This window comes from Balaenoptera physalus (genome assembly GCF_965194825.1).
Source record: "Balaenoptera physalus genome assembly, chromosome: 3".
NCBI classification, from domain to species: domain Eukaryota; kingdom Metazoa; phylum Chordata; class Mammalia; order Artiodactyla; family Balaenopteridae; genus Balaenoptera; species Balaenoptera physalus.
This window is the reverse complement of record NC_138890.1, coordinates 37,469,129-37,496,171: the sequence shown is the minus strand read 5'-3', so window position 1 is coordinate 37,496,171 and position 27,043 is coordinate 37,469,129. Positions and strand designations below refer to the sequence as shown.

The 27,043-nt window shown below is 38.6% G+C and overlaps 2 protein-coding genes across 9 annotated transcripts; one reads left to right on the top strand and one right to left on the bottom strand.

The window, feature by feature from the left end:
* Positions 1–490: 490 nt before the first annotated feature.
* Positions 491–17,187, bottom strand: SLU7 (SLU7 homolog, splicing factor). 2 transcript variants are annotated; one of them, XM_082456447.1, is made up of 16 exons: positions 17,097–17,187; positions 14,876–15,061; positions 13,853–14,006; positions 13,426–13,506; positions 12,966–13,130; positions 10,809–10,877; positions 7,976–8,023; positions 7,652–7,783; positions 7,291–7,388; positions 7,056–7,123; positions 6,782–6,921; positions 5,776–5,937; positions 3,179–3,283; positions 2,949–3,020; positions 2,720–2,833; positions 491–2,070 (listed from the first exon to the last, which is right to left on the bottom strand). In XM_082456447.1, the coding sequence occupies exons 1-16, from the start codon at positions 17,132–17,134 to the stop codon at positions 1,891–1,893; spliced, it is 1,812 nt and encodes a 603-aa protein (XP_082312573.1). In that variant the 5' UTR covers positions 17,135–17,187; the 3' UTR covers positions 491–1,890. The 2 variants fall into 2 exon arrangements, with proteins under 2 accessions (XP_082312573.1, XP_082312574.1); XM_082456448.1 differs by having other exon boundaries at positions 16,882–17,180.
* An 895-nt stretch (positions 17,188–18,082) lies between these two features.
* On the top strand, positions 18,083–26,632 carry PTTG1 (PTTG1 regulator of sister chromatid separation, securin). Of its 7 annotated transcripts, none has more exons than XM_082456594.1 (6): positions 18,083–18,099; positions 22,067–22,167; positions 22,516–22,700; positions 24,046–24,139; positions 25,568–25,726; positions 26,479–26,632. In XM_082456594.1, the coding sequence occupies exons 2-6, from the start codon at positions 22,077–22,079 to the stop codon at positions 26,556–26,558; spliced, it is 609 nt and encodes a 202-aa protein (XP_082312720.1). In that variant the 5' UTR covers positions 18,083–18,099; positions 22,067–22,076; the 3' UTR covers positions 26,559–26,632. The 7 variants fall into 7 exon arrangements, with proteins under 7 accessions (XP_082312720.1, XP_082312724.1, XP_082312721.1 ...); XM_082456598.1 differs by lacking the exon at positions 18,083–18,099 and adding an exon at positions 21,519–21,608 and having other exon boundaries at positions 22,519–22,700; XM_082456595.1 differs by lacking the exon at positions 18,083–18,099 and adding an exon at positions 21,519–21,608.
* Positions 26,633–27,043: the final 411 nt, after the last annotated feature.

Here is a 27,043-nt window from a genome sequence, read left to right as displayed (position 1 = left end):
ATTTAGGCTGTGCTGGGTCTTAGTTGTGGCACACGGGATCTTTAGTTGCGGCATGCAGGATCTTTTTCTTAGTTGCGGCATGTGGAATCTAGTTTCCCAACCAGGGATCGAACCCAGACCCCCTGCATTGGGAGCATGGAGTCTTACCCACTAGACCACCAGGGAAGTCCCTCCTGAAATTTTCTAATTCAAATGCACAGAAGCTAAGCCAGGCTTCCTGCCAGTCCTATAGATCACTTTTCTGCCAGGTATTTGTTTTTTGTTTTTTTTAAAATATTATTTATTTATTTAGGCTGTGCCAGGTCTTGGTTGCGGCACGCGGGATCTTTAGTTGTGGCATGTGGACTCTTAGTTGCGGCATGCATGCGGGATCTGGTTCCCTGACCAGAGATCGAACCTGGGCCCCCTGCATTGGGAGCGTGGAGTCTTACCCACTGGACCACCAGGGAAGTCCCCAAATATTTGAAATATTGCTACAAACCACTCACAGTTAAGTATTCTCAGTTATATATCTTTATTAACAAAAGATAAATAAAATACAAAATAGACACTAATATCAGACTATGTTGAACCATCCTATGTTAAGGTAGGAATATGAAAACGTCAATTTTTGACATTCTTAAAGTAGGTAAGAATTCGATGTATTTGCATTGCTGTTTTAATTTCATACTGGTCTGGATCTAGATACCATGTATATCCACAGAACTTGACAATTTGATTCAGTTACTCTCCCACCAGCACTATTTCTGAGATGCTAACTTAATGCAATAGTCTAGTGGGTTTTGGTAGTTTAGAAAAGCCAGTGAGCTGTTAAAAGTCAATATCCTTGTGTCAGGGGTTTTGAACAGGCTGTTTTCACTGATCCCACTCTCACTGTCAGTACTATCTTCACAGTGTTCTTAGAAGAAGGCTAAAAATCGTGGTGATCTCAGTTACTAATAGCCCTACAAGCTATACTTGTAATTCTTTGAAGAAACCTTCAACTTCAGGTTTTGCTTTTTTGCAAATTTTACAGAGACACCTGCTGGCTATGAAGATTAGGTACAAGAGATATTCTACAATCTTTTAAAAATCTAATATTCATGACTGTTATATAAAGGCAATCACAATTAAAACAGCAATTAGTATCACAGACCATATCCTCTATGCTAAAGAAAAGGATTTCTGTGTCTAAACACTCATGTCCGGAATGGTAAAAGACCTAGTACTAACACTGACTCAAGGGTGAGAAAATAGTTTTTTTTCCATGCAAAGGCTAACGCATTTAGTTCTGAGTATAAGGTACAAGGAAATGTTCTGAAAATCAAAATTTTATAACCAAGTGGAAAACAGAATTATTACTACACAGACTGACATCAGGGATAAAGTTTTCACACGTTCTACAGTCCTTTCAGTAACCCAGAGCTCAAGACAGGATATTAGCTTTAGATCAGAAAAATCTGAGAAGGCAAGAAGAAATGATTATCAAATAACTACAGTTATAGTTACTACTAATTTAAAAAAAATGAAGCCCTTGTTTTGAGAAAGAGTAACTAACTGCCTTCAAAATGAGTGCTAACACTACATAAAGGGCCATAAAAATTGAGAAATAAAGTTTGAAACTTAATAAATAAATGTTAAGATATCTGTGATAGGTGGAGAGCCAAGACCTTTTTCCACATCACTAATATAAAATTGGAAATAGAATCTTAATCTGCACTTAATGTACTGCTTTTTTTCTTCTCTGTTTCTTCAGTGTGGAAAGGAATGAATTTACTATAAGTCTTCTGGATGCTTTAAAGTCAGGCAGCAAGGAGAGTAGATACAGATTTTTCTATTGATAATCATCAGCAAGAATCTAAAAGAATGTATCAGCAGAGTCTATCTTCGGTGACCATCTGTGACCAGTTACTACTGTCCGAGGAAGGAAGCCATGGGGTCATCTGGCCTCTGACGTTTCATTCTGTAGGCCTCCATTTCCTCTTCAGTGGGTTCCCGAGTTTCATATATGCTACTGTAAGGCCGCTTCCTCTCATCAATCTGCATGATCTCCTTGACATGAAGAAGACGGGCCTCCTCTGCATTCAGTGCCTATAGTGAGAAGAAAGACATGAGTACCATGGCTCTACATCAGATCTCTTTTGTTCAAAAGTGGTAGAGTACCAGAAGACCCCACTGAGTATGAACTACTACATCAAAAACCTAGATTGCCTGGAAGAGCTTGGGAGTCAGCCCTTTTGCTGTCAAGCTACAACTAATCACTATTTGGCCACAAAACATTCTATGACATTTTCAATGAAATTTCAAAGAAATTTTATTTAACAACGAAAACTGAATGAGGTTTATTTTACTGACAGAAGCCGGCAACTGATGCTTTTTCGTGGAGACTGCAATTCCGATTTTTCTCAAGACTTGCTGAAACTTACAAATTATAGAGCCAGATGGCAAGTCTCTCTGGGGAACATGTCGTAACTCTAAAATAACAACTATACCAAGCATTTTTCTTCTGTGCGTTAGTGATATTCAACAAACAGTTCAAGAAGCAGGCTATACCGAGACACACAAAATCTCTATTCGTATTCTACAACTGGTAGGTGACCTAAGCAAATCACCCAGACTAGGGGCTCATTTGCTCATTTTTAAAATGACCTTGTAAATAGGACTAGATAATTTCCTAAGGTCCCTACAAATAAAGAATGCTGCGGTCACTTTTACTATTTATTTAGCCTTCACAAAGTACCTTTTTCAATTTTTCATGTTTCTTTTCTTCGTCATCACTCTCTGAACTGCTCTTTCGATGCTTCCTCTTCTTCTTTTTCTTCTTTTTCTCCTCTTTTAGTTTTTCCTGATGCATCTGATTGGGAGGATGCAAATATAGTGTTGTTAATGCAAAAACAAAGTTCTAGCACAAGTTTTAAACTCCTCCCTCCCAAGACTTAAAAATTCAGGACAATTGATCATGGACTTACCTCCATGAGGGTCTGAGGTTTTTTCACAGATTCTTCTCCAATTGTATCATTTATAATACACTCCTCTGAATTCTGTGGAAAAATATATGTAATCTAACTTGAGAGTCATAGTTACCAGTCATCTAAGAAAAAGTTAGAATTTGAAACATAAAAATGTATGTTTCATACAAATTTTGACTTAAGAGCTTTGGCTGTTGTTCACCTTTAAGCACTAGAGGACAATTACTTACAGCAGTCTCCTTCCCAGCTTCTCCAGTACAATAGGAAAACTTGAAAAAAGAGTGACAGCATTTGTATCCCCATCGGCCTTCTTTCCAGTAAGAGCCCCAGATATGCTGCAGAGAGACAGAGAGGTTATTTAAAAATGAACCTGAAGGACTTCCCTGGTGGCGCAGTGGTTAAGAATCTGCCTGCCAATGCAGGGGACACGGGTTCGAGCCCTGGTCTGGGAAGATTCCACATGCCGCAGAGCAACTAAGCCCGTGTGCCACAACTACTGAGCCTGCACTCTAGAGCCTGCAAGCCACAGCTACTGAGCCCACGTGCCACAACTACTGAAGCCCGCGTGCCTAGAGCCTGCGCTATGCAACGAGAAGCCACCGCAATGAGAAACCCGCGCACCGCATTGAAGAGTAGCCCTTGCTCGCCGCAACTAGAGAAAAGCCCACGCACAGCAACAGACTCAACGCAGACAAAAATAAATAAATGTATATTAAAAAAAAAAAAAAATGAACCTGAAACTAGGGTCTCTCATATACTGTTTTTCTTTCTTTTTTGTTGTTAATTCTATCATTAATTAATTTGATTGTTTTTAAAAATTGAAGTATAGTTGATTTACCATGTCATGTTAGTTTTAGGTGTACAGCACAGTGATTCAGTTATATATATATATATATATATATATATATATATATATATATATATTCTTTTTCAGATTCTTTCCTCTTATAGGTTATTACAAAATATTGAGTATAGTCCCCTGTGCTATACAGTAGGTCCTTGTTGGTTATTCTCATATACTGGTGATAAAAGGAGGAAAATTATGGGGATACTAGGGCTAGCTAACAGGGAGAAGGTGTGGATACAAGTGTCTTACATTCTGTGCCCCCCCAAAATTAAAAAATTTAGGCTATCTGACTTCTCTTGAAAAATTGAGGACTGGGAAATTCTGGGCCCACATTCCCACTTGTCAATAATTGGCTGTTGCTGACCAGTGGATGCCCCTATTAGACAGGGATTGTGTTCTCTAGTTTATAAAATTTGCCTGGCTCATTTCTCTCATCTATGATTACTGGCCTAGCTCCTATTAGGTGGCTAGGTTTTTGGCTCTTATTTAGAGAGACAAGTGTAGTTTGGGTACTTAAAGTACAGCAAATTATATGCTTTATCATGCGATGCAATATGACATATACTGTATCACCTATGAAGTGCTCCTGTCAAAATATTTAACTTATATCTAATCAAGCCTTTAGATCTGAATTCCTGTTTATAGGAAATACAGGGAATACAGGAATAAGTTATATGATATCACTAGGAACCAGTCAAATACAGGATATGAGACAGTTTACAAGATAACTGGCATGATCTGTTAGAGTCACTGTCATGAAAAAGGGGAGATACATGCTAGAAAAAAGAGAGATAACAACCAAATAACAATCAAAATAAACATAAGCTGTGACTGGATTCTGTGTCTCACACTCACGCACAAAACAACTATCCCCACTCCAACCAAAAAAACCCAAACAGCTATTTAAAGGCATTTTGGGGTATATTTTGGAAAATGTGATTAAGGACTAGAGATTAGGTGATATTAAGGCATTAATGTCAATTTTCTGAAGTGTGATAATAGTAATGTAGTTATATAGGAGAACATCCTTAATTTTAGGATGCATGATACAGTGTTATGGGTGAAATGTCATATCTGTAATTTCCAAATGTTTCAGTCAAAAAAATATACAGTTAGACACACACACTCTTCTAGACAAAGTGTATATGGCGATCTGTAAAAAAAAATTTGAATCTAGATGGTGGGTATATGAGTGAAAATAATAGTATTCTTTCACATTTTGGGAAAATTCCATAAAACAGCAATTGGTGCAGCCACTGTGGCAAACAGTATGGAGGTTTCTCAAAAAACTAAAAATAGAACTACCATATGACCCAGCATTTCCACTCCTGGGTATATATCTAATAAAAACAAAAACACTAATTAGAAAAGATACATGCACCACAGTGTTCACAGTAGCATTATTTACAATTGCCAAGATATGGAAGCAAACTAAATGTCCATCAACAGATGAATGAATAAAGATGTGGCACATATATACAATGGCAAACTACTCAGCCATAAAAAAGAACAAAATTTTACCATCTGCAGCAACATGGACGGACTCGAAGGGCATTATGCTAAGTGCAATAAGTCAGACACAGAAAGACAAATACTGTATGATATCACTGACATGTGGAATCTAAAAAATACAACTAGTGAATATAACAAAAAAAGAAGCAGACTCACAGATATAGAGAACAAACTAGTGGTTACCAGTGGGGAGGAGGGGAGAGGCAGTATATAGGGGTCAGGGAGTGGAAGGTATAAATTATTGGGTGTAAGACAGGCTACAGGGATGTACTGTACAACACGGAGAACAAAGCCAATATTTTGTAATAACTGTAAATGCTGTATAACCTTTAAAAATTGTATTAAACAATAAGACAAAGTTAAAATGCAAAAAACAGAACGAAACACAATAATGACTTACTAATGAAAAATACAATCCAGAGCAAAATGCTAACAAGGACACAAGAATAATCCTGGTTCAACACATACCGTATGATTGTGGATCTTCACACCCTCCTCGTACTTGGAGGAGGCAACAGCCCGCTCCTGTCCTTTGATGACTGTCCCATGTCTTGAGTACTCCACGTAGTCTTCGGTCTGAGCTAAGAGCAGTTCAGCTGGAGGGGCATCCAAGTGTTCTTGGCCACCGTACTAAAAGGACATTGAATGTTACTAAATGCATTTTACAAAGATTTGCATTCAAATCTCTACTGAAGGGTTTATTTCCAATCAGAAAGATGAGAGGACTATTCTTCATGGGCTTTGTTATACAAAACACAGTGAAAAAAATGTCACCACATTTTCAAAGGCAAATAAAAGATGTCTCAATTGCTATTCATGTGTTGAGTGTGGTAGATTACAAAATGCTCATAAAACTCCCCTTATCCTGTGTGCATGCCCATTTGCCACATGACTTTGCTGCTCCTTCCCTTGAATCTGGGCCTGGCCACGCTACTTGTTCTGGCGTATGGAACACTGGCAAATATGATGTAAGCAAAGACCTGAAAAACACTTGTGCACTGGGGCACACTTTGTTGCTAGTTTCTGGTATCCTGAGAATGCCATGTAAAGAAGCTGGGCTAACCTATCAGAGGATAAGAACCCATGTGGGGCAGAGATGAGATGTTCCAGGTGAGGACTTCTCAGGACAGATGAGGACTGCTAACTGCTAGAAACCAAAGTGAGGCCATTCTAGATCATCCAGCTTCAGATAGGCAGACTCAGACCAGGAAACCCAGCTGACATACAAAATGGTGAGAAATAAGAGATGTTTATTTAAACTATTACATGTTGAGGTGATTTGTTTTGCTGCAAAAGCTCACTGATATAGCTACACTGATACTGTATACCAATTGATTGCATCAGTGGAAGGACAGGACTAATCCTGATGGATTACAATGAACTGTATATTGTATTCCAAATGTAAATCAAATGTTTATTAACTGGTAATTTCTATTTAAGGAATGTTTTCCTTTAGCAGTCTGGTCAAAATTACCTTTTCCAGGATGCTTTCTTTCTGCTGTTCTTTGAAGTCTTCTTTCTTGACTTTGAAGGACTTATACAACAGCTCTAGTTTTGTAGGATCAGCTTGCAGATGCACTTCAGACCCTTTGTCATAGGCTTCCCAAGCGAACACTAGGGTAATTAAAAACATCGTAATGAGCTGTCACCTACATTGTTTTCATGCTTCTTGGAAACAAGCTTTAAAAAATGCCCCCAAATTTCTTATGAGCTGATATAAAATACCTTGACATAGAGAAAACACTTACATTGTGTCTGAGCCATTGAAATGGTATCACCTGTGTATCTAACAAAGTTATCCCCCGCGTAGCTCACTCTGTAAACACAAATTAAAAAAAAAAAACTGTTTCAGAGACTGATTTCTTTAAGGAAATTCTTTTCTGACCTGACCATAGGTGATGCTCATTTTAATTCAGATTGTGGTTTATGAATAAAAGCTCCCCTCCCCTCCCTTGAAATCTTTACATTGAACTTGGTACTTACTCATCTGGATTCTTTCCTGCATTGGCATAGGGATTCTCTCTCATCGCTCTAGTTTTGGGATCATAGTAAGCAGAATTTGGATCTAAATTCCGCAAATACTAGAAGGAAAAAAATATTTTAAGACTGTGTTAATGTTTACTTTCATCAAAGAAGATTTCAGCAGACTAGTAGGAGGAGTCAATTAAATGTGTGTGTGCATGTCTTGGGTACAGGTGAAGATAAAGAAAACCGGAATGACACCTAATCTTGGAATGACTCACTAAATTGCCCATATACTACCGAGATACCGTATTAGTAGACAAAATTTAGGCTGGGAAGACAAATATTTTTTGAATATGTATGTTGAGTTGGCAAGGCTTACTTTTGCAATATCTTCTCGAATCCTGAGATTCCGGACAGTAATTCGTCTCTTAGAGTCAAAATTCTGTCCAGGCATGTCAATATCATCTGCATATTTATCTTCATCCTCATCTTCACTGTTATGATCTTTTTCCTGAAAGAGGAAGAGAGAGGAAAAAAAATTTTTAAGAAAAGAGCAGCATCTAGTTCTTGTTTTCCCTTTAACCAAACCCTTACTCACTGTTCTTTAAACCTATTATTATTATGAATTATATATTACTATTAATATTAGCCATCAGAAATTTTAAAATTTAATGTATATCCAGATAGGGCATATATTTACTACCGTCTGAGAATTTGGTTCCTCTTCTCCCCACTGGTGTTTTGGAGAATTCTGTGTCACGAAAGAAGGAAATGAATTTGTAATTGCATTCCACTGAATCAACTGATTATTTAACACTTTAAAAACATAGTTAAAATAATATAACAAATTTAACTGAACAAATTCTCATATTTCTCACTTGTAGCGAGCACATAAGTTTTTAATACAAGTATGTCATTGTGAATAATTTTATTAGGCTGTCTACAAATCCAAAATTTTCATTGATGATAGGACTATAATCACACAAACGTAATAGAAAGATTAAGTTGATCAGTATACCTAATAAATATTCATTTCATATGTGTTCATCTTCAGACATAACATTTTCATTAAACGTCACTGTTTTTCTATTAAGGCCAAAAAGAAAAGTTACCAGGATCATGTAATAAGTATCTTTAGAGCCAAAACAGCCTTTGTAAAATTTAGGCAATGAAGAAATCCACTCAGGTGACAACACGCTGTGATTTAAGAAGCATGGGAAATCCTTGCCTCAAAGACACTTTCTTCATTAGCAGTTGGTCAGGATATTCTCTAACTCCACAAAATGCCGAGAGCAAAGTGCTCAGTACTTCATCATGTCTTAAAAAGGCTTCACAAGTTCAAAAGAATACCTTATACCATTAGTGGGAGGATGTGGAAACGTGTGTATAAAAAAAATATTTATATGGTATCCTGGTGGAAGCAAAAATTTGTACAGGCTTTCTGAATGCTAGCTAAGTGATAAGTCATCAAATTTTACATATACATATTCAGTGCATCAACAATTACACTTTTAGGAATTTATCATAAAGAAAAAATGTCTATTATATAAAGACTTATAAGAATCTAGTGTTGTGTATTGTACAAATAATTGGGAAAAAACAAATCAACAAGAGATGATTGGTTATATAAATTATTGCACTCAATAAACACTGAACAACCATTAAAGTCATTCTGTCCAAGGTGCAGAAAAACACGTATACTTTGCTACCTTTTTTTTTTTGGAAAAAAAAAAAAGAGGGAAAGATGGGAATAAGATTACATATTTGTATTTGTTTGTATTTACACAAGAAACTCTGAAAGGATCTGTAAGAAAAATAAAAATGGTTATGGGGGGTGAGGTTTAGAGATAGGGTGGATGGAGGCACATCTATCTTCTTAAATTATTTTGATTACTGAACCATGTGAATTTATATAAAAATAAATGTTATAGGTCTACATTTAATGATATGGAGAACAAGTCCTCACTGCACTGTATATTGTAAAATTGAAGGAGTAGGTGATAAATGAGTATGTAAAGATGAATCCATTTAAAAAACATGTTGTATGATAATCACACACATCTGGGGTGGACTGGGACACTGAAAGGCCTACTTGAAAATGGTAATAGTTAACATAGGGGATATTTTTCTTCTTTATAATTTTCTATGTATTTTTTCTGAATATGTGGTGCCTTCAAAATAGGGAATTTTTTAAAAAAATATTTTTTTTGGAGTTCTTACAAGTTGCTAGTTCAACAAAGGACATTTATATTGCTACACAGACAGCTAAATCTCTATAGTAGACATAGCTCTACTATATGCAGTTAATCTTCATATCCAAATGGGCAAAATTCATACTTACTTTCCCAGTAAGTATGCTTACTGGGAAAATAAATTATGTTTACAAGAAACAACAACAAAGAATATGTTAGAAAAACAGAAAAAGGCCCTCTTCTTTTTTCCAGAGTTGGTAATGATTAACAATAGCTACCAATTACCAAGTGTTTACTCTGTGATACGTGTGCTAAACCTCCTGGCCGGGGGTAGGTGTTGTTATCTCTGCTTTAGAGATGATCAAATGAGGCTCAGAGAGGCAAATTAATTTTTCTAGGACCACCTAGCTAGCCAGGGGCAGAGCTGGGTTTTAACATTATCTGTCTGTTAACTTGTGCTTTGAACCTGCCTGATAGGTAGCCTCTGTGACTGCTCACTTGGTGATTAACTTACTTAGTTGTGTTTTCTTTTTAATTATACTTGCTAAGGGTCCCTTTTAGAAGTTTAAACTCGACAACTCGAAAATGTTTATTATTTACTTATGCCATTAATTTGTTAAAAGAAATTTTCACAACTCTAATAAGTATAATATACTCTGTTAAGTTGACTGACTGGAAAAAAAAAAAAGGAAAAAACCTGTCTGCAATACATCTTTTTTGTTAGTTTGAAAATTTTTTGCCTAGCTATAAAATTATTACATGTTCATTATGGAGAATGTGGGAAATACTAAAATAAATAAATAAAAAGAAAAATTCACTAATTCTATATTAAATGAGAACTGGTGTTCTGGTCGTCTTCCCTGTGTGGTAATATTGTAATATTTTACATGTGTCGTTAAAATATAAGTGTTAGCCAGTGTTGTTACAAAGTTTTGATAAAAGTCATTTTACATTCTATCATGCAGAGCAAGGATAGCTCACTTCACTAATTCCCTATTACACTATTTCAATTTCTTGCTGTTGTAAAAAGTGCTGCAATGAACATCTTTGTGCATAATGACTTTTCTGAATACTAGAAAAAATATAGGATGGATGGATTTACTAATTTAATTCCAGAAAAGGTATATAAATGTTTTATGGCAATATCCTCTCCTAAATGATTACATCAATTTATAGTCGCATGAACCCTCCAAGTCAGTTTTACTCTTTCCCCTCGATAGCACTTCTCTCTCCCTAAAATCTTTTCTAACTGGAGAGATATAAAATGAATTTTTTGTTTCAATCTTCATTTTTTGTTTACTAAGAGTTTGAATTTTTTTTTTAATGATCATTTTTATTACTTACAGCCTGTTCCACTAATTTTCCTGAGGCTAATTCTTCTTGGAGTTTTTGGGCTTTCAGTGTTCGTTTTGCCTAAGAAAAAAGAAACATTTGAAATTTACTTAGTCAAGTGAACATTTAATTTTTATATGCGTAAAATGCGTAAGTTTATTGTTTTCAGAAAAGGTCACTGGACAAGGTCATGTTTTGTAGCTCTAGACCTCTGGCTCCTAAAGAGCAGGAGTTAAAAGGAATTCCCTGGTGGTCCAGTGGTTAGGATTTCGTGCTCTCACTGCCGAGGGGCTGGGTTTGATCCCTGGTCTGGGAACTATGATCCCAAAAGCCATGCGGTGTGGCCAAAAACTAAACGAACAAAAAACCCCCCAACTCTACTCAGTGCTCTGTGGTGACTTAAATGGGAAGGAAATCTAAAAAAGAGTGGATACATGTATATGTATAACTGATTCACTCTGCTGTACCTCAGAAACTAATACAGCATTGTAAAGCAACTATACTCCAATAAAAATTAATTAAAAAAAAACATGAATGGATAAAGAAGATGTGTGGAATATATATATATACAATGGAATATTTAGCCATAGAAAAAAGAATGAAATTTTGTCATTTGCAGCAACATGGATGGACTTGGAGGGCATTATGTTAAGTGAAATAGGTCAGAAAGAGAAAGACAAATACTGTATATCACTTATACGTGGAATCTAAAAAAATACAACAAACTACTGAATAAAACAAGAAAGAAGCACACTCATAGAGAAACAACTAGTGGTTACCAATGGGAAGAGGAAAGGGGGGAGGGGTAATAGAAGGGTAGGAAATTTAAGAAAAGGGGGGGTTATTATAGGATTATATGAAATCATGTCTGTGAAACTTTTGAAAATTGTAAGGCACTGTAGAATTTAATGACTCTTTCATTCAATAAAAAAAAAACTAAATTAAAAAACAAAAAAAACAAGATGAATTGGAAGATTGGGATTGACATATATACACTAATATGTATAAAATAGATAACTAATAAGAACCTGCTATATAAAAAAATTAAGTTAAAAAAACCCCAAAAACAAAAAAAAAACCCCCAAAAAACAAAAAATGAAAATGAGTTGGATTCAATCAGCCATATTTAAACAGGAGTTACAAACTCCTGTTTGAACCAGGCATTAATGTAAACTGAGTTAGACACCACCAGGGGTAAACTGCAGAGAACAATCCCTGCTGACGAGGTGCCATCTGACTCCAGATGACTGACCCTTCCAGGCTGGCCCAGGATTACCACGTATTTCACTGTTCAAGAAAAGATAAAATTCAGATTTTTATGTGAAATCCCATGATTTTAAATGTTAACTCTACTTAAAAAAAAAAACCAAAAACAGCAATGTGACTATGGTTTTTAAAAAATGGGAGTGAGTAGGTGAAATCATAACAGAAAAAATTTAGGTTAAGTTAAAATAAAATTCAATTTTCTGAAACGACTTACCCTCTTCCCCTTCCCCCACCCTGAAATGCTATGTGAGACAACTTTATAAAGCAGGCCCAGGGGCTTCCCTGGTGGCGCAGTGGTTGAGAATCTGCCTGCCAATGCAGGGGACACGGGTTCGAGCCCTGGTCTGGAAAGATCCAGCATGCCACAGAGCAACTGGGCCTGTGAGCCACAACAACTGAGCCTGCGCGTCTGGAGCCTGTGCCCCGCAACAAGAGAGGCTGCGACAGTGAGAGACCCGCACACCGCAATGAAGAGTGGCCCCCGCTCGCCGCAACTAGAGAAAGCCCTCGCACAGAAACGAAGACCCAACACAGCTAAAAATAAATAAATAAATTTATATAAAAAAAAAAAGGCCCATAGGCAAGATATAGTCTGGGGGCCAAGAGTTTATAAAAGAAAGGAAAAAGCTTTGGACACTAATCTGTTCTAATGCTGCCAGTATTTTTCGCAACCTAAGTCATGGAGTAAAGGACAATACAAGAATGAAATAAAAAGAAATTGCTGCCAAATAGGGCTAGCACACTGTTTATTTCACTATTGAATTAGGCTTACGACTACTACAATAATAAAAATGCCATCATTTTTATACTGCTTGAAGACTCAAAAAATAGAGTTGCTAAATTAGAGATACAGCAAAATGTACATTCTTTAAGGATAGCAGGAAAGCAGTGAACTGTGCTCACCAGATCAACCTTCGCATACTCTTCTACAATTTTCATGTGTTCTTCTGGATTGTAGCCATTCCACCGATCCCTCTTCCCATCATAGTCAAACATCAGCTGAGGCTGGAGGTGTTCATCTGGAGCTATGTTAGTACCTGTAAATTTTGCTCCAACTCGCCTAGGTCTCTGGAAAACAGAACAAGATTAAATCTTTTCCTAAGTATCTATAGCCCAGAGGAAAATTTCATATAATCTTTACAGAGTGGATGTGAACATACCATGGGACTTTATGGTTTATTCAATTATCATTTCGTCTTCCAGCAAAAGTTTTGATGAGGCTAAACTAATTTCATTCAAATTAATTTTTATTTAAATTGTACCTAAATATAGGTAATTAAAAAAATAGAATGAAGCTCTCTGACAGAAATAAAGAAAGAGACTCTCTGACAACAGTTTCCAAAATTCTCAAAGGTGAACTTACCTCAAAGCAGTCTTTCTTTTTGTGTGTCAGGGCTCCACAGTTTTCACATGCTCCTTTGCGGTACTTAGTAGTTATGGAATTCTATAAATGGATGTAAAGAAAAACAAGGAAATTTTTATTTATCTGAATAAGTTAAAAATAACTTTGGCTCTCATTACTATATTGTCTAGTGAAATGATTTATTCATTAAGAGGAAAACCAGTTAGAATCTCCACTTTTATAAATGAGAAGGACTTCAGCAATATCAAATTTATAAAATATAGACGTTAAAGTAGTATGTAGTAGTATGTATTGTGAATTTTAATACCACATAAAAGGTCATATAATCTGTTTCTACTTTATATAGTATTGCTTTAGAGGTTCTTATATTAAGTTCTTAAAATAAAATCTCCGTTTTCACATGCATATATACAGGTTGCATATATACCTCTTTTACACCCCTCTTGTACCAGTCTCCAGATGAGCTGAACTGCTTTTGTTTCTCTGGCTGTGGTCTCTGGTGCTTTAAAGTAGGCCTTTTTGAGGGATCAATATACCATGGCACTGAAGAAATATACTGAGGAATATGAGGATTGATGTCTCTGTAATAAAATAAAATTTTTTTTAACAGAATGAAGTTGAAAAATAATTGATATTACAATTACAAAGGTAGCCTATACAGAATCTAAGAATAGAGATACTGTACTGGGAGGAGAGAGGCAGAATATGCTTGTTATCTCTAAAATAAAAAACAATTAAAAATAAAGAAAACAATTTATATTAGAGTGAAAAAATTTCCAACAAAGAAACTAAAAATAGTGATATAACTAAACGGGGAGGAGAGATGAAGGAAGATAGGGACCTATGTTAGTGAGATTAATCTTGTATCAGAGCAAGAAGTTAACTAATAATGTCTAGAGTTGATTATAATAATGGTATAGGTATGTTATTTAGACATGTGGAGGTATCAACCAGAAAAACTCAAAATAGACTGACAAGTACAGTCGTCCCTTGGTATCTGAGAGGGACTGGTTCAGGACCTGCCTCAGATACCAAAACCTGCAGATGCTCAAGCTGCACAGTCGGGCCTCTGTATCCATGGTTTGGAATCCGAGGATTCAACCAATGGCAGATTGTGTAGTACTGCACGTAGTTATTGAAAAAAATCTGAGTATAAGTGGACCCACACAGTTCAAACCTGTGTTGTTCAAGGGTCAACTATAGTCACTTGTGTAGAGTAGGACAGAGAGTGGGAAAACTGAAAAGGACTATAGCTATTCATTACAAGTCCTTCATTATTATTTGACTACTAAACCTTATACATATGAGTTTGATAAAATAAATAAAAAGAAAAATGATGTAAATGATAAAGATGGCTTCCTGTCAAGGCAAAGGATGAGAAATTGGTAAACTAAGTAGACATGAATTTGAATTCTGAACAGATCTTGCAAAAAAAAATTAAAGTACTTACTTTCCTTCTTCATCAACTTCTGCAGGGGCATTACCCAATTTTCGCTGTTCTTCTAGCTCCTTCTTCTTTCTCCAGTCCTCTCTGGTCATCTTCTTTGGTTCCTCCAAACTCATTTCTTTGGACCCCGAAAGGGTGGCCGCATTACCTGCATCCATGACTGCAGCTGACATGGTTATCTGGCCTTCTCTATGAAAAGGAAGAAATATCTATTAGTATAAACTTGCCCTTGGTGAATTCACCAGTGAAACTATCAAAAGTACGCTCTAATGACACATACTGTGCGTTATACAGAATGTTTCATATTCTAGACATTATTAGTTAACTTCTTGCTCTGATACAAGATTAATCACTAACATAGGTCCCTATCTTCCTTCATCTCTCCTCCCCCTTTAGTTATATCACTATTTTTAGTTTCTTTGTTGGAAATTGTTTCACTCTAATATAAATTATTTTATTTTTAATTGTTTTTTATTATAGAGATAACAAGCATATTCTTTCTCTCCCCTCCCACTACAATATCTCTATTCTTAGATTCTGTATAGGTTACCTTTGTAATTGTAATATCAATTATTTTTCAACTCATGTCTTATCCTTCATAGTATCTGTAAGGGAAAGGTCTCTTTCCCCTCCACAAAAGTCTTTATATACTGTTGCACTTTTTCTCTCAACTCTAAGTTATAAGTGGAGAGAGACATACACATGTATTTAAAATTTCACGAGACTCTCTCATATATATTCCTTAATTCCTCTCTACTTATGTGTCTCAAACTTTTCTACCACACTAACCCTTAATGAGTACGTAGGGTCCTATCTCTGTTCCTCTTAAAGACTGGATGCTTTAAGATTTACCTATATTCATTGTCTCTATTTCCTCATCTTCTGCTTCCCTTCTCAATTACTCTGATTTACCTCCCACGCCCCTCCCCCCACTCCAAAGATACCACTAAGTTATCAATGTGCCTAGTCCTCTGGACATTTTTCAGTTCTGTTCCTTCCCCTTTTACTATATTCTTATCCTTTCGCTTATGTGACACTATACTCTCCTGGTTTTTTTTGTACCCCTCTCGCTGCTTCTCCTGAATCCTTTGTAAGTTCATCCATTTCTGCCCAGTTATTTTATTTTGGATTCCACAAGGCTCAATCCTGGGGCCTCCTTCATCACTCTAAACTCCACCAGAGGATAAGCTCATCTATTTCCAAGGTTTCGACAGCCACGATATACAACTGTTGGCTCTCCAATTTATTTCTCTACTCCAGACCTTTTGTCTGAGCTTCCAATAAATACATTCCAATTGCTTACTTCAAAGTACCTCCACTTAGACGTCTCTGAGAAACCTGAACTCAACAAATCTTAATTCAAATTCATAATCTTCAACTAAAAAAAAAATTCATAATCTTCTCTATGAAATCTAATCCTTTTCCACTGTTCCCTCTCTTGATGAAAGACACCACCATCCATCCCTTTTCATAAGTGTTCCAGCTAATTCCCACACCTATTTCATCACTAAGTAATGTTATTTTCACCTTCTGAATATCACTCTAATTCATATACTTCTACTATCAATAACCTTAGTGTTAATACTTTTCCCTACCAGTCTCTTCCAATTCCCTCCAATCAGTTTTCCACACTGCAGTGTTATTTTTTCAAAACACAAATTTGATCATATTATGTCCACTACACAAGCTTAAAACCCTCTAATGCAGCGCTGTCCAAGAGAAATATAACGCCAGCCCTATATGTCATTTTAAATATTCCACAACCATACTAGAAAAATAAAAAGAAACAGGTAAAATTATTTTTGCAATATTTGACCCAATATACCCAACATATTATCATTTCAACATAGGAAAAAATCTGTTTAGACTTAGAAAGACTAAGTCTTTAAAATCTGATATGGATTTTACACGTATTCAGACTAGACAACATTTCAAGTGCTTAAGAACCACAACAGTTAACAGCTACTGTACTAGACAGTTCAGCCCCAATGACATCTTATAATTCTTACTTTAAAAACCACTGAAGACACAGTCCTGGTCTGACTGGGCACAGGTACTACGACTGAGGCCTAGGACGGCGGCTTCCTTCTAGGTCCCCGTTCCCTCCTCAACCTGGCGTTCATCAATCTCGTGAGGATATTTGTAACAGGAGCCTTTGGTCCACTTCTCGGGGTTCTTCACCCTCACCCACCTCCCTCTTCAAGTTCTCACAATATTTCCCTACCCGGTCCCGCCGCTGGTGACCCCAAGACAGCCGGACATGAAGGAAGCCGACCATCAATGTTTACTTCCTGACCTCCTCCCTCTCCCAGCAGCCCCTGCGGCCCCTTCCGGGCGACCCACACATGCGCGCTAAGAACTGTTTGAGTCTCAGGCTCCCAAGCAGAGCTGGTCTCGCGAGATGTTGAGGTGTGTCCGTTTCTTTACTGTGGGTCTGTAGAGTGGGTTAGGTTTGAGCAGCTTCTTTTCCGCTCTGTTCTTTGAAACTTTAAGAGTCGCCGCATCATACGACGTAAAACAAAACAAACAAACAAAAACTTAGTAGAGCGCAGACAACAGCTTAAGCCTCACTAGAGCGCTGTGAAATGAAGGGGGAAGTGCGTGAAGTTAAAAAATAGTTAAAATTAGCATTAATTAGTAGCCAGGTAGTGTAACACGCTGAAGACAAGGTAAACACAGTGTCTTCCTCTCCTCGAATTTACATCATACGGAGTGAGAAAGACACTGAATTATTCAAAAATGTATAGTTCTAGAAAGCCGCTATGAAAGGTATACCAGATACTATGAGAACATGAGGCACTATTCGGTAATTGTGACACCTCGCCCCAATGTGATCTTGTATTTTACCATTAGGAAAAAAATACTATAAAACGATTTCCATTTTAGGAAAACAGTAATATTTATGACATCTCAACCTTCCTTTAAAGTATAATATGAAAAAAAATACTGGAAAATAGTCATTTTGGAGTAGAATTCCCCACCCCCACCCCCCTTTTTTTTTTTTTTTGGTCCTATCCTCTCTGTTCCGGTCACGTTTTATTTTTCAAAACAGTATGTGTTCCTTTCAAATGTCAGAGTGACATCCTTGCCTCAATAAGAGATCTCATCATAATATAATCTATTTTTTCTTATTAAGAATGTTCAGTGCCTAGCATAGGAATGTAAATATTAATTTTGATTTTACAGGGCAATAGCTGAAGGGACAGAAGTCAGAAAATAGTCTGAAAGTGAGTAGTCTGTGAATCACTCACACTTTGCTTTTTTTAAATATATATTTTATTTATTTATTTTTGGCTGCGCTGGGTCTTCGTTGCTGCGCGCGGCCTTTCTCTAGTTGCGGCGAGCGGGGGCTACTCTTTGTTGCGGTGCGCGGGCTTCTTATCGCGGTGGCTTCTCTTGTTGCGGAGCACGGGTTCTAGGCACGTGGGCTTCAGTAGTTGTGGCTTGTGGGCTCTAGAGTGCAGGCTCAGTAGTTGTGGTGCACAGGCTTCGTTGCTCCACGGCATGTGGGATCTTCCCAGACCAGGGCTCGAACACGTGTCCCCTGCATTGGCAGGGGGATTCTTAACAACTGAGCCACCAGGGAAGTCCCAAACTTTGCTTTTATCTCCTTAAAACAATTCCCAAAATTTTCTTGGAAGTGTTAAGTTGTATTTAGTTAAAACTATCAGGCACAAGCCAGGGAGCACATCTCTCAGAGGAATTATAGAATGTGCTGGACAAGAGGGAAGAACCTTTTGTAAGGTTCAGGTTCCCCCTGGAGGATTCTGAGGAGGGTCTAGGGAAGCAGGGATCAGTTCTGGTTGGGTTGCTGTTTGATCAACTGGGATTGATTAGGATCTGGATGCAGTTATAAGGTGAGGATGGTTCAGCAATTGGGTATCTCCAGTAATGGTCCGGGGTATAGCAGAGTGGGTTTGGGGCATCATTAGTAAGGAAACAGTGGTTACTCAAAGAGGGAGTGGTTGTGCATTTTACAGTTACTGCATGACCTTGGGAGACACAGTGCTTTCTGTTGTAGGGGGAAGACTTACCCTAGGGAGATATAAACCTTGTGCCCCAAAACTTCAGGAGATAAAGAATCCCCACTTGGAAGCTGTAGGTGTTGTTAAAGATAAAAGCCACAGGCCCAAAATGGTGTCACTTGTGCTAAAGCCCATGATACCAAACCTAGATTTAACACCTAACGTAATCACAACTTCAAAATGTAATCCCCAGAAATGTAATCCAATCAATCAGTTTGGAATTTCCTGGTCAGTACTGAAGAGGTAATATGTCACGTGGACCCTTTCTATCATCCCCTCACCCCCACCCTGCCTCTCAGAGGAAGAAGAGGCAATCAGCTGTAAAAACCTTGCTGTTCCTTGCCCCCTTCCCCGCCCCCCAAAGATGTCCCAGCCTAAAAATAATCCTTTCTGTTATTTTGCTAATAGCTTCATGCCCCACCCTTCTTCCTACAAAAACTTTTCAGTTTGTACAACCCCTTGGAGCATGCTTCTGGTTGCTAGGTGGGATGCTGTCTAATTTATGAGTTGTTGAATAAAGTCAATTAGATTTTAAAGTTTACTTGATTGAATTTTGTTTTTTGACAGTGTCGTAAAGATTTGGTTTCAAAATGAACACTTTTGTGTGTTGATGATGTAATATGGAGCTGAGACATTTAGAAGGAGATACAGGGAGGAAATAAGGGTAGGGGTAGGGATAAAGGAGAAAGGACAGAGAAGGGGCAAAGAAGGTATGCATTTTTTTGTCCTTCCTCTTTTCTTCTTGATGTCTAGCATTTAGTAAGCATTCAATAAATATTTGTTGAATGAATGTGTCATTCAATCAATTTTGATCCTGAAATGCCAGGGAAGAAGGGACAATGAACTGGCATATATTTCGAACCATATCTATGCCAGGTGTAGTGCTAAGCCTTCTGTGAAAGAGTAATGTAGGCTCAACTCCTCTCTCCCAACTTCCCTGCAAGTTAAAAAGTATCTGGTGACCTGTTGGGAGTACGGTTTGGATGACACAGGTCACCCTTGGTCTTTTGAATTGATTCCTTTATCTTGTTTAATATATTTCTATTTACTGTAGAAAGGAAAAGGTCACCAACTTTTTAAAGCACAATTTCTCCCCATATCTTGGAAATTGGAATTCCTTTTGTATATCTTTATTATTCCTCTGATCTTTTTCTCTTGTTCACTCTCTGTCCTTCCCCCACCAGCTTTGATGAATATATTGTTGAGATGTTAAAAATTTAAAATAAGTCCCTATTGGGACTTGCCTGGCGGTCCAGTGGTTAAGACTCTGCGCTTCCACTGCAGGGGGCACGGCTCGATCCCTGGTCTAGGAACTAAGATTCCGAACTAAGATCCCGCGTGCCATGCGGCATGGCCAAAAACAAACAAAAAAAGTCCCTATTAAATGATAGAACTTTAAAGGAAGCCTGAATTTTGTACTCATTAGGTCATTATTTTGTTCCTAAGCCGGATTCTGTATAACAGAGACAGCATCCTAACCTGAAATATTGATGATAGTCTTGCAATTAGGAAATAATCAGTCCATTTTTAAAAAATTGAAGTATAATGGATTTATAATATTATATTAGTTTCAGAATCAGTCCACCTTAATCACAAGCACCACAGAATGACACAAACACTGCCGTTTTATCTACCTGTATTTTCATTTCTTAATTTTTAATTCTTCCCTGCTAGTATTCAGTAGACCTAATATGGGTTTTTTCCCCCACCTGACTATATATTGACTGTATATGTATTTTTTATATCTCTAATTAAAATACAACTATTATGTATCCATCTCCCTTCGTCATTTTCCCGATGACTACAATGCCTTTCCTCTAGTGCTGCCCCTTCTTTTTGATTTGCTCTGCTCTATTTACTCTCTGGAAAAATAGTTGATTAGTTGAAGACTTTAGGAAAATAGTTCTGTCACCACCTCACCTTGACTTTTTGAACTTCACAATCTTCTCATTTGAAAACGTCTTGGACACCAAAGTGTCTCAGGAAAAAACAAAAAACTCCAAAAACCAACTCTGTATCTTGGTATTACAATAATCATCATAATTATTTATTTCTTGGAATTGGAGACCATATTTACTCCCCTTCTGTTTCTGTGGGGAGCAGGTTAAAAAACAACTAGAGGGGGCTTCCCTGGTGGCGCAGTGGTTGAGAATCTGCCTGCCAATGCAGGGAACACGGGTTCGAGCCCTGGTCTGGGAAGATCCCACATGCCACGGAGCAACTGGGCCCGTGAGCCACAATTACTGAGCCTGCGCGTCTGGAGCCTGTGCTCCGCAACAAGAGAGGCCGCGATGGTGAGAGGCCCGCGCACCGCGATGAAGAGTGGTCCCCACTTGCCGCAACTAGAGAAAGCCCTCGCACAGAAACGAAGACTCAGCACAGTCATAAATAAATAAATAAATAAATAAAAGAACGTGAATTTCTTTAAAAAAAAAAAAACAACAACAACTAGAAATCCGTGATCAAGGTGTCAGTGGGTTTGATATTTCTCTTCCCGGGAAACAAGCGACAAAGTTGCCGGGGGAAGCTTTCGGGGCGGAGCCCAGGGAGCTTAGGTTCCTACCATTGGTTCTTCCCGGGAGCCTCCTCCCCACCCCTGCCCCGCCTCCTGGACGGATGAACCAATAGCGGCGTAAGTTGTGGTTTAAACGCTGAGTCGCGCGCGACCGCTGGAGACCGTGTCTAGGAGGAGTTTGGCCGTTGTTCCCAGCGTGGGTGAATGGAGCGGTCGCGAGTGGTTGGGCGGGAGGGGTCCGGCGGGGTAGGAAGCGGGGCTGGGGTGGGGGTCTGGGAAGCGGGGTCCGTATGTCTGGGAGCCGGGGCTGGGGATTGGGGGCTGGGACTAACCCCGGGACGTCTGTAGCGCCCAGCCGGTTGAGCCACGGCCTTTGGACTGCGTCCGCAGCCCACCGCGGTTCGGTTCCGATGGGTAGCAGGGCCTGTGCCAGTCCCAAACCGCCAACTCTTCTGGAACTTAGGGCCCCTGACTCAGGCTTCAAGAGTTAAGAGCTGGATTAAGTGCCTGTCGGCCCAAGATCGGGTTTCTCCCTCTGCTTAGCTCTTGTTTTTGCATAGACGTGCCCAGGGTAGAAAGTTGGGTCTGTGCTACACCTTAGCTTCTTTCATCTTCCCTAACTCCCAGGGTTTAATGAGTATTTCACACCCCTAGGTAATCCAGAATGGCTACTCTGATCTACGTTGACAAGGAAAATGGAGAACCAGGCACCCGTGTGGCTTCTAAGGATGGGCTGAAGCTGGGGTCTGGGCCTTGTAAGTATACAGGCGGCAATCAGGTACACAGGTATTGTGAATCAGTGGTGGGTGTGGCCTGGAGCTGGGGGAGGCATTTAGTATACTTCGCCAGCAATTGGAGTCAGGTTTACCCAATACTGCTACTGCCAGGTGCTTGTTATGGGTCTGTTTTTCATGTTCAGTATCTTAATGAGATTATTTAAGAGGGTACTGAACTGAAGTACTGTTAGGCATAGGACCATGCCACTGTCAAAAGGGTGTTAAGTTTGGGTGTGAGAATTAGGCCACGTGTATAGGCAAGGTCAGCCTTCAAGTTGCATAGGCGTTTACTGCTGGAATAATCTCACGGTAAGACTTTCTCTTTAGCAGTCAAAGCTTTAGATGGGAGATCTCAGGTTTCAACACCACATGTTGGCAAAATGTTTGATGCTCCACCAGCTTTACCTAAAGCTGCCAGAAAGGCTTTGGGAACTGTTAACAGAGCTACAGAAAAGTCAATAAAGACGAATGGACCCCTCAAACAGAAACAGACAGCCTTCTCTACCAAAAAGGTAAGTGTTGGCTATAAATAAAGATGCTGTTTAGACACTTCAGCACTTGTGACTCTTAAAATGACTATTGGCATCCTACCTGACTTTCTCCTGTGTGAATAGAAAGAAATAGAGGCTAGCAAACATAGATTAGCAGAAGAGAATCATCATACTGTCTTTGTGGACTTCCCCTGTAACACGAGATCACATTTATCAGTAGCAGCTGGTGAATTTTTTTGCCTCACCTGCCCTTAATGAGTGTCTTTAAGCAGATTGATTGGTAGAATGTACTTACAGATTAAAAAGTACTGAGAGGGAGGGTATTTTGCAAGAGGTCACGTTGCTAATATAACAGCTCAGGTGCTGCCATCCTTCTCCCCTCCTTCCAGAGCAAGCACCAGATTTTTAGGTTATAACGCGGTAGCATGTTGACCTTTGTATGTGTGTTTACAAATTGTAGGTTAGTGCATCCTAGACTGAGACGACTTGGCTATGAAAGATAACTTTAGCATGTGGATTAACACTTCATTTCACTAATTGTTTTATTTAATGTGTATTAGGAAAAAACAACTAGGACTTGACCTCAAACTGAGACCTACATGTGTGGTTTCAGGACAAGGATGTCTTTTTTAAAAAACTGAGTTGAGTAAGAGAAATGTTAAAGGCAAGTATTGCAAGGATATAGCAAAAGTGATGAGAATGTGACAGAACTGAAATGTGGGAAACCCTGCCTTAGGGATTTCCTCTAGCCCTGCACATGTGACGTAAGCATAAATCAAGACTATGCAGGCTTCCATTTTGGCCCATCATCGTGGACTGCCTGCCAATTCCAGACTAGGGAGTTATCCACTGTGGGCTTCTAAAGTCCTTGGCTGTCTTTGGCTGCCTCTTACTCTGTGTATTTGAGGAACACAAACTGGTTTTTAAAATTAACCAAGCAAATAATTTAGGTAACACTGATGGACACACCAACGGAAAATTGTATTTCCAACAGCCAAAAATGGCTTCCAGGATTAGCTTCTATTCTGGGTAATTCATGCCCATTTTCTCCTTTGTTAGGTTGGGTGATTGAGTCAATTAGTTCTGAATTAACTCCGCTCTGCATTTTGATAACTTATGCTAACAGGTGCTGATACTTATATTTTAGAATTAACTTTTGAGCCATGATATTAGAATTGCTTGCTGAATTGTATTTGTAATTTTGAGAATGAAGGATTATGGTTTCTTAGAAGTCAGCATGAAATTGAAAACAATTTAAAATGTGGTGAAGCAGTCACATGTCTTAAAAAAGCCCTATGATCTCTTGTACTAATCAGTTGACAAGGCTTCCACTCTCACTAATGTATGTTTTCTTGGGTTGTTTTAGATGACTGAGAAGACCGTTAAAGCAAAAAGCTCTGTTCCTGCCTCAGATGACACCTATCCAGAAATAGAAAAATTCTTTCCCTTCAACCCATTAGGTAATATCTTTTGGTATCGCACAAATGCTTTAGCCTTGAGTTTCTCTTAGGATCCAATTCAACTGTAACTTGATATAGCTATGAATAAGACATGTGATCCAAGACTATAACAAGGCTGTCTGAATCTGGGTTGCTTTGAACAAATACACTTGTGGATTTATTTGTAAGGTATAATCTTAGGTCAGTAGAGGAATCCGAGCTAAGATGTGGAAAACATTGTTCCTGTCCTCAAAAGCTAACCACCTAGGGGGAGATTAGACCTGTTCAACGTTAGGGGACAGTCTTCTTAGCAAACCATTTAGAAAGAGGGCTCTATGTCAAGTTGAACAATGCCTGAGGGCTTCCCTGGTGGCTCAGTGGTTAAGAATCCGCCTGCCAATGCAGCGTATGCAGGTTCGAGCCCTGGTCCGGGAAGATTCCCCCATGCTGCAGAGCAACTAAGCCCGTGCGCCACAACTACTGAGCCTGCGCTCTAGAGCCCTCGAGCCACAGCTACTGAGCGCACGTGCCTAGAGCCTGTGCTCCGCAATAAGAGAAGCCACCGCAATGAGAAGCCTGCACACCGCAACGAAGAGTAGCCCCTGCTCGCCACAAGTAGAGAAAGCCCGTGTGCAGCAACGAAGACCCAACACAGCCAAAAATAAATCAAATAAAAAATAAATTAATTAAAAAATGTAGGTCATGTTGAAATGTTTCATTATGAAGTATCAAAAGCACACTCATTAGTATCACCACTGATCTTAACAGAAAAGTCTTCAGTATTAGGAAGTTGTTAAGCTAATGATTACAGATGAGTTTACTGATATTCCAGTTTTTTTTTCCCCTTGAAATTTTGAATTTTATCATCGGCAACAAATACCGTTTCCCTTTAAGTGGTAGACTTCTTTCATTCCTCGGAGAAAAATGTTCGACACATATCCAAGGCTGAGTTACCACAGTTTGTCTTTCAGTTCTTCCAAGTAAATGGTGTACAGGAATAAGGCTTCTGGTTTAGCTTGCAAATCAAATAATTGCACGAATCTTTTTTTCTTGGAAAACACCATGGTCCTTCAGTATGCGGTAGATGTGTTTTATGGCATACTTCACATCATATACAGAATACTAAAAAGACATGTTCTCAAGGGTTGAGAGCTAATAAAATTAATACTGTTTACTGCATGTGGTAGAGTAACATTATGTGAAACGCTTTTTTTTACTGCAAGTGAATGGCTGCGAGGAATATAGTGACTACTAAGCATAGTTTATTGCCACTGCCTTGATTCGTGCACAGCAGTTTTATCCACCATTGCTTTTGGACCATCATTGTAAATGTCAACACAGTGGAAAAAGGTATTAATATTATTATAAAAAATAGTTTGAGTTCATGGGCCCTGTGAAAGCTGACCACCCTGAGGAATGCTGCCCTGACAAAGTACTCTTCTGTGGCAGATTTCGAGAGTTTCGACCTGCCTGAAGAGCACCAGATTGCACACATGCCCTTGAATGGAGTACCTCTCATGATCCTCGATGAGGAGAGGGAGCTTGAACAGCTCTTACACCTGGGCCCCCCTTCACCTCTGAAGATGCCTCCTCCACCCTGGGAGTCTAGTAAGTGAATGAGTGCCCTTCTAGAAGGTCTGTAAACAATCTGTGTCATAACACTTCCATTACCGTGGGGACAGGTTGTGCAGAAGGTTAGCCTGTAAGTAATTTCTATCCTTCAGACTGCAGGGATAAGGTGTCAGGATAATGAAAACTATTCTCAACTGGTACTGCTTTTTAGTCCCAAATGCCCAGTTAAATTGTCATTCTGGAATCTGGACAGTCTTAGATAAAAGCAAAACCAGAGGAAATTTAGTGTGTAACTTCTTAGGTTATAAGCTGAAGTATAATAAACTTGCTTGGAATGAGAATTCCAAGCTACACCCAAAGCTCGTGTAGGATCAAGACCCACGTAATAGCATCGATTGGCAAACCTTTACTGCAGAGGGTTTGAGGTCTTGGTTCAAACTGGTGGTCAAAAGCCATCATCAGTATGTTTTCTATTTGTTCTGATGGAATACCTCACACTATTTGCTGAATTGCATTAATGATAATTGTTGGCCCTTACTTGGGTCTCTAAGAATGATGGAATTTCGTGTACTTCTATGATTTATCTCATAATGAAGGTTAATTCTGTGGCCACAGCCACATTCCAAGAAATAAGTGAGAGCCGGTATGTGTGTGTGTAGGTGGGGTGGGGGTAAAGATTCATTAGACAAAGGGAAAAACAAGAATTCATGATAAAGAGTGACAACTAGTGTGTGTGTTGATGGACACGAGGATTTGCAGATATTGAACAAGAAATTCCTGTTTTCTAGATCTGTTGCAGTCTCCCTCAAGCATTCTGTCGACCCTGGATGTTGAATTGCCACCTGTTTGCTATGACTTAGATATTTAAATTTCTTAGCACTTTAGAGTCTGTGGGTATGTATTAATAGTTTGTATTAATAAAGCAATTCTTTGTTTAACAAACTCTTCCTAATATTGTGGTTGGTATTGTTTGGAATTTGCTTAAAACTGTATGAAAACTAGTAGATGTGTTTAACAGACAAGAGTCTATAATCTGACAAGAGAAGTTTGTCTGAGTTAAAAAACTTTCCCTGAAACCCTCTGCTTTGTTTTAACAGCTTATTTTAGAAGCTGCCACTGTTTTCCCTGAAACATACACCCCTCCATGTGTACTTTACTACCTTTTTGTGGCCATTAACTAGTGACAGTGATTAGATCTCTTAATAGGAAGAGCTACTTCCAGCTCATTGTGTCTGTTGCTAGGCATTCTTTATTTCTGGTTCTGTTTAGTTTCTAATGCCATCAATACTCTGTATTCAGTGATCAGAATTTGAAAGGCTCTAAATCTCCTGAGAATTCTGCCTCCTTGAGCTC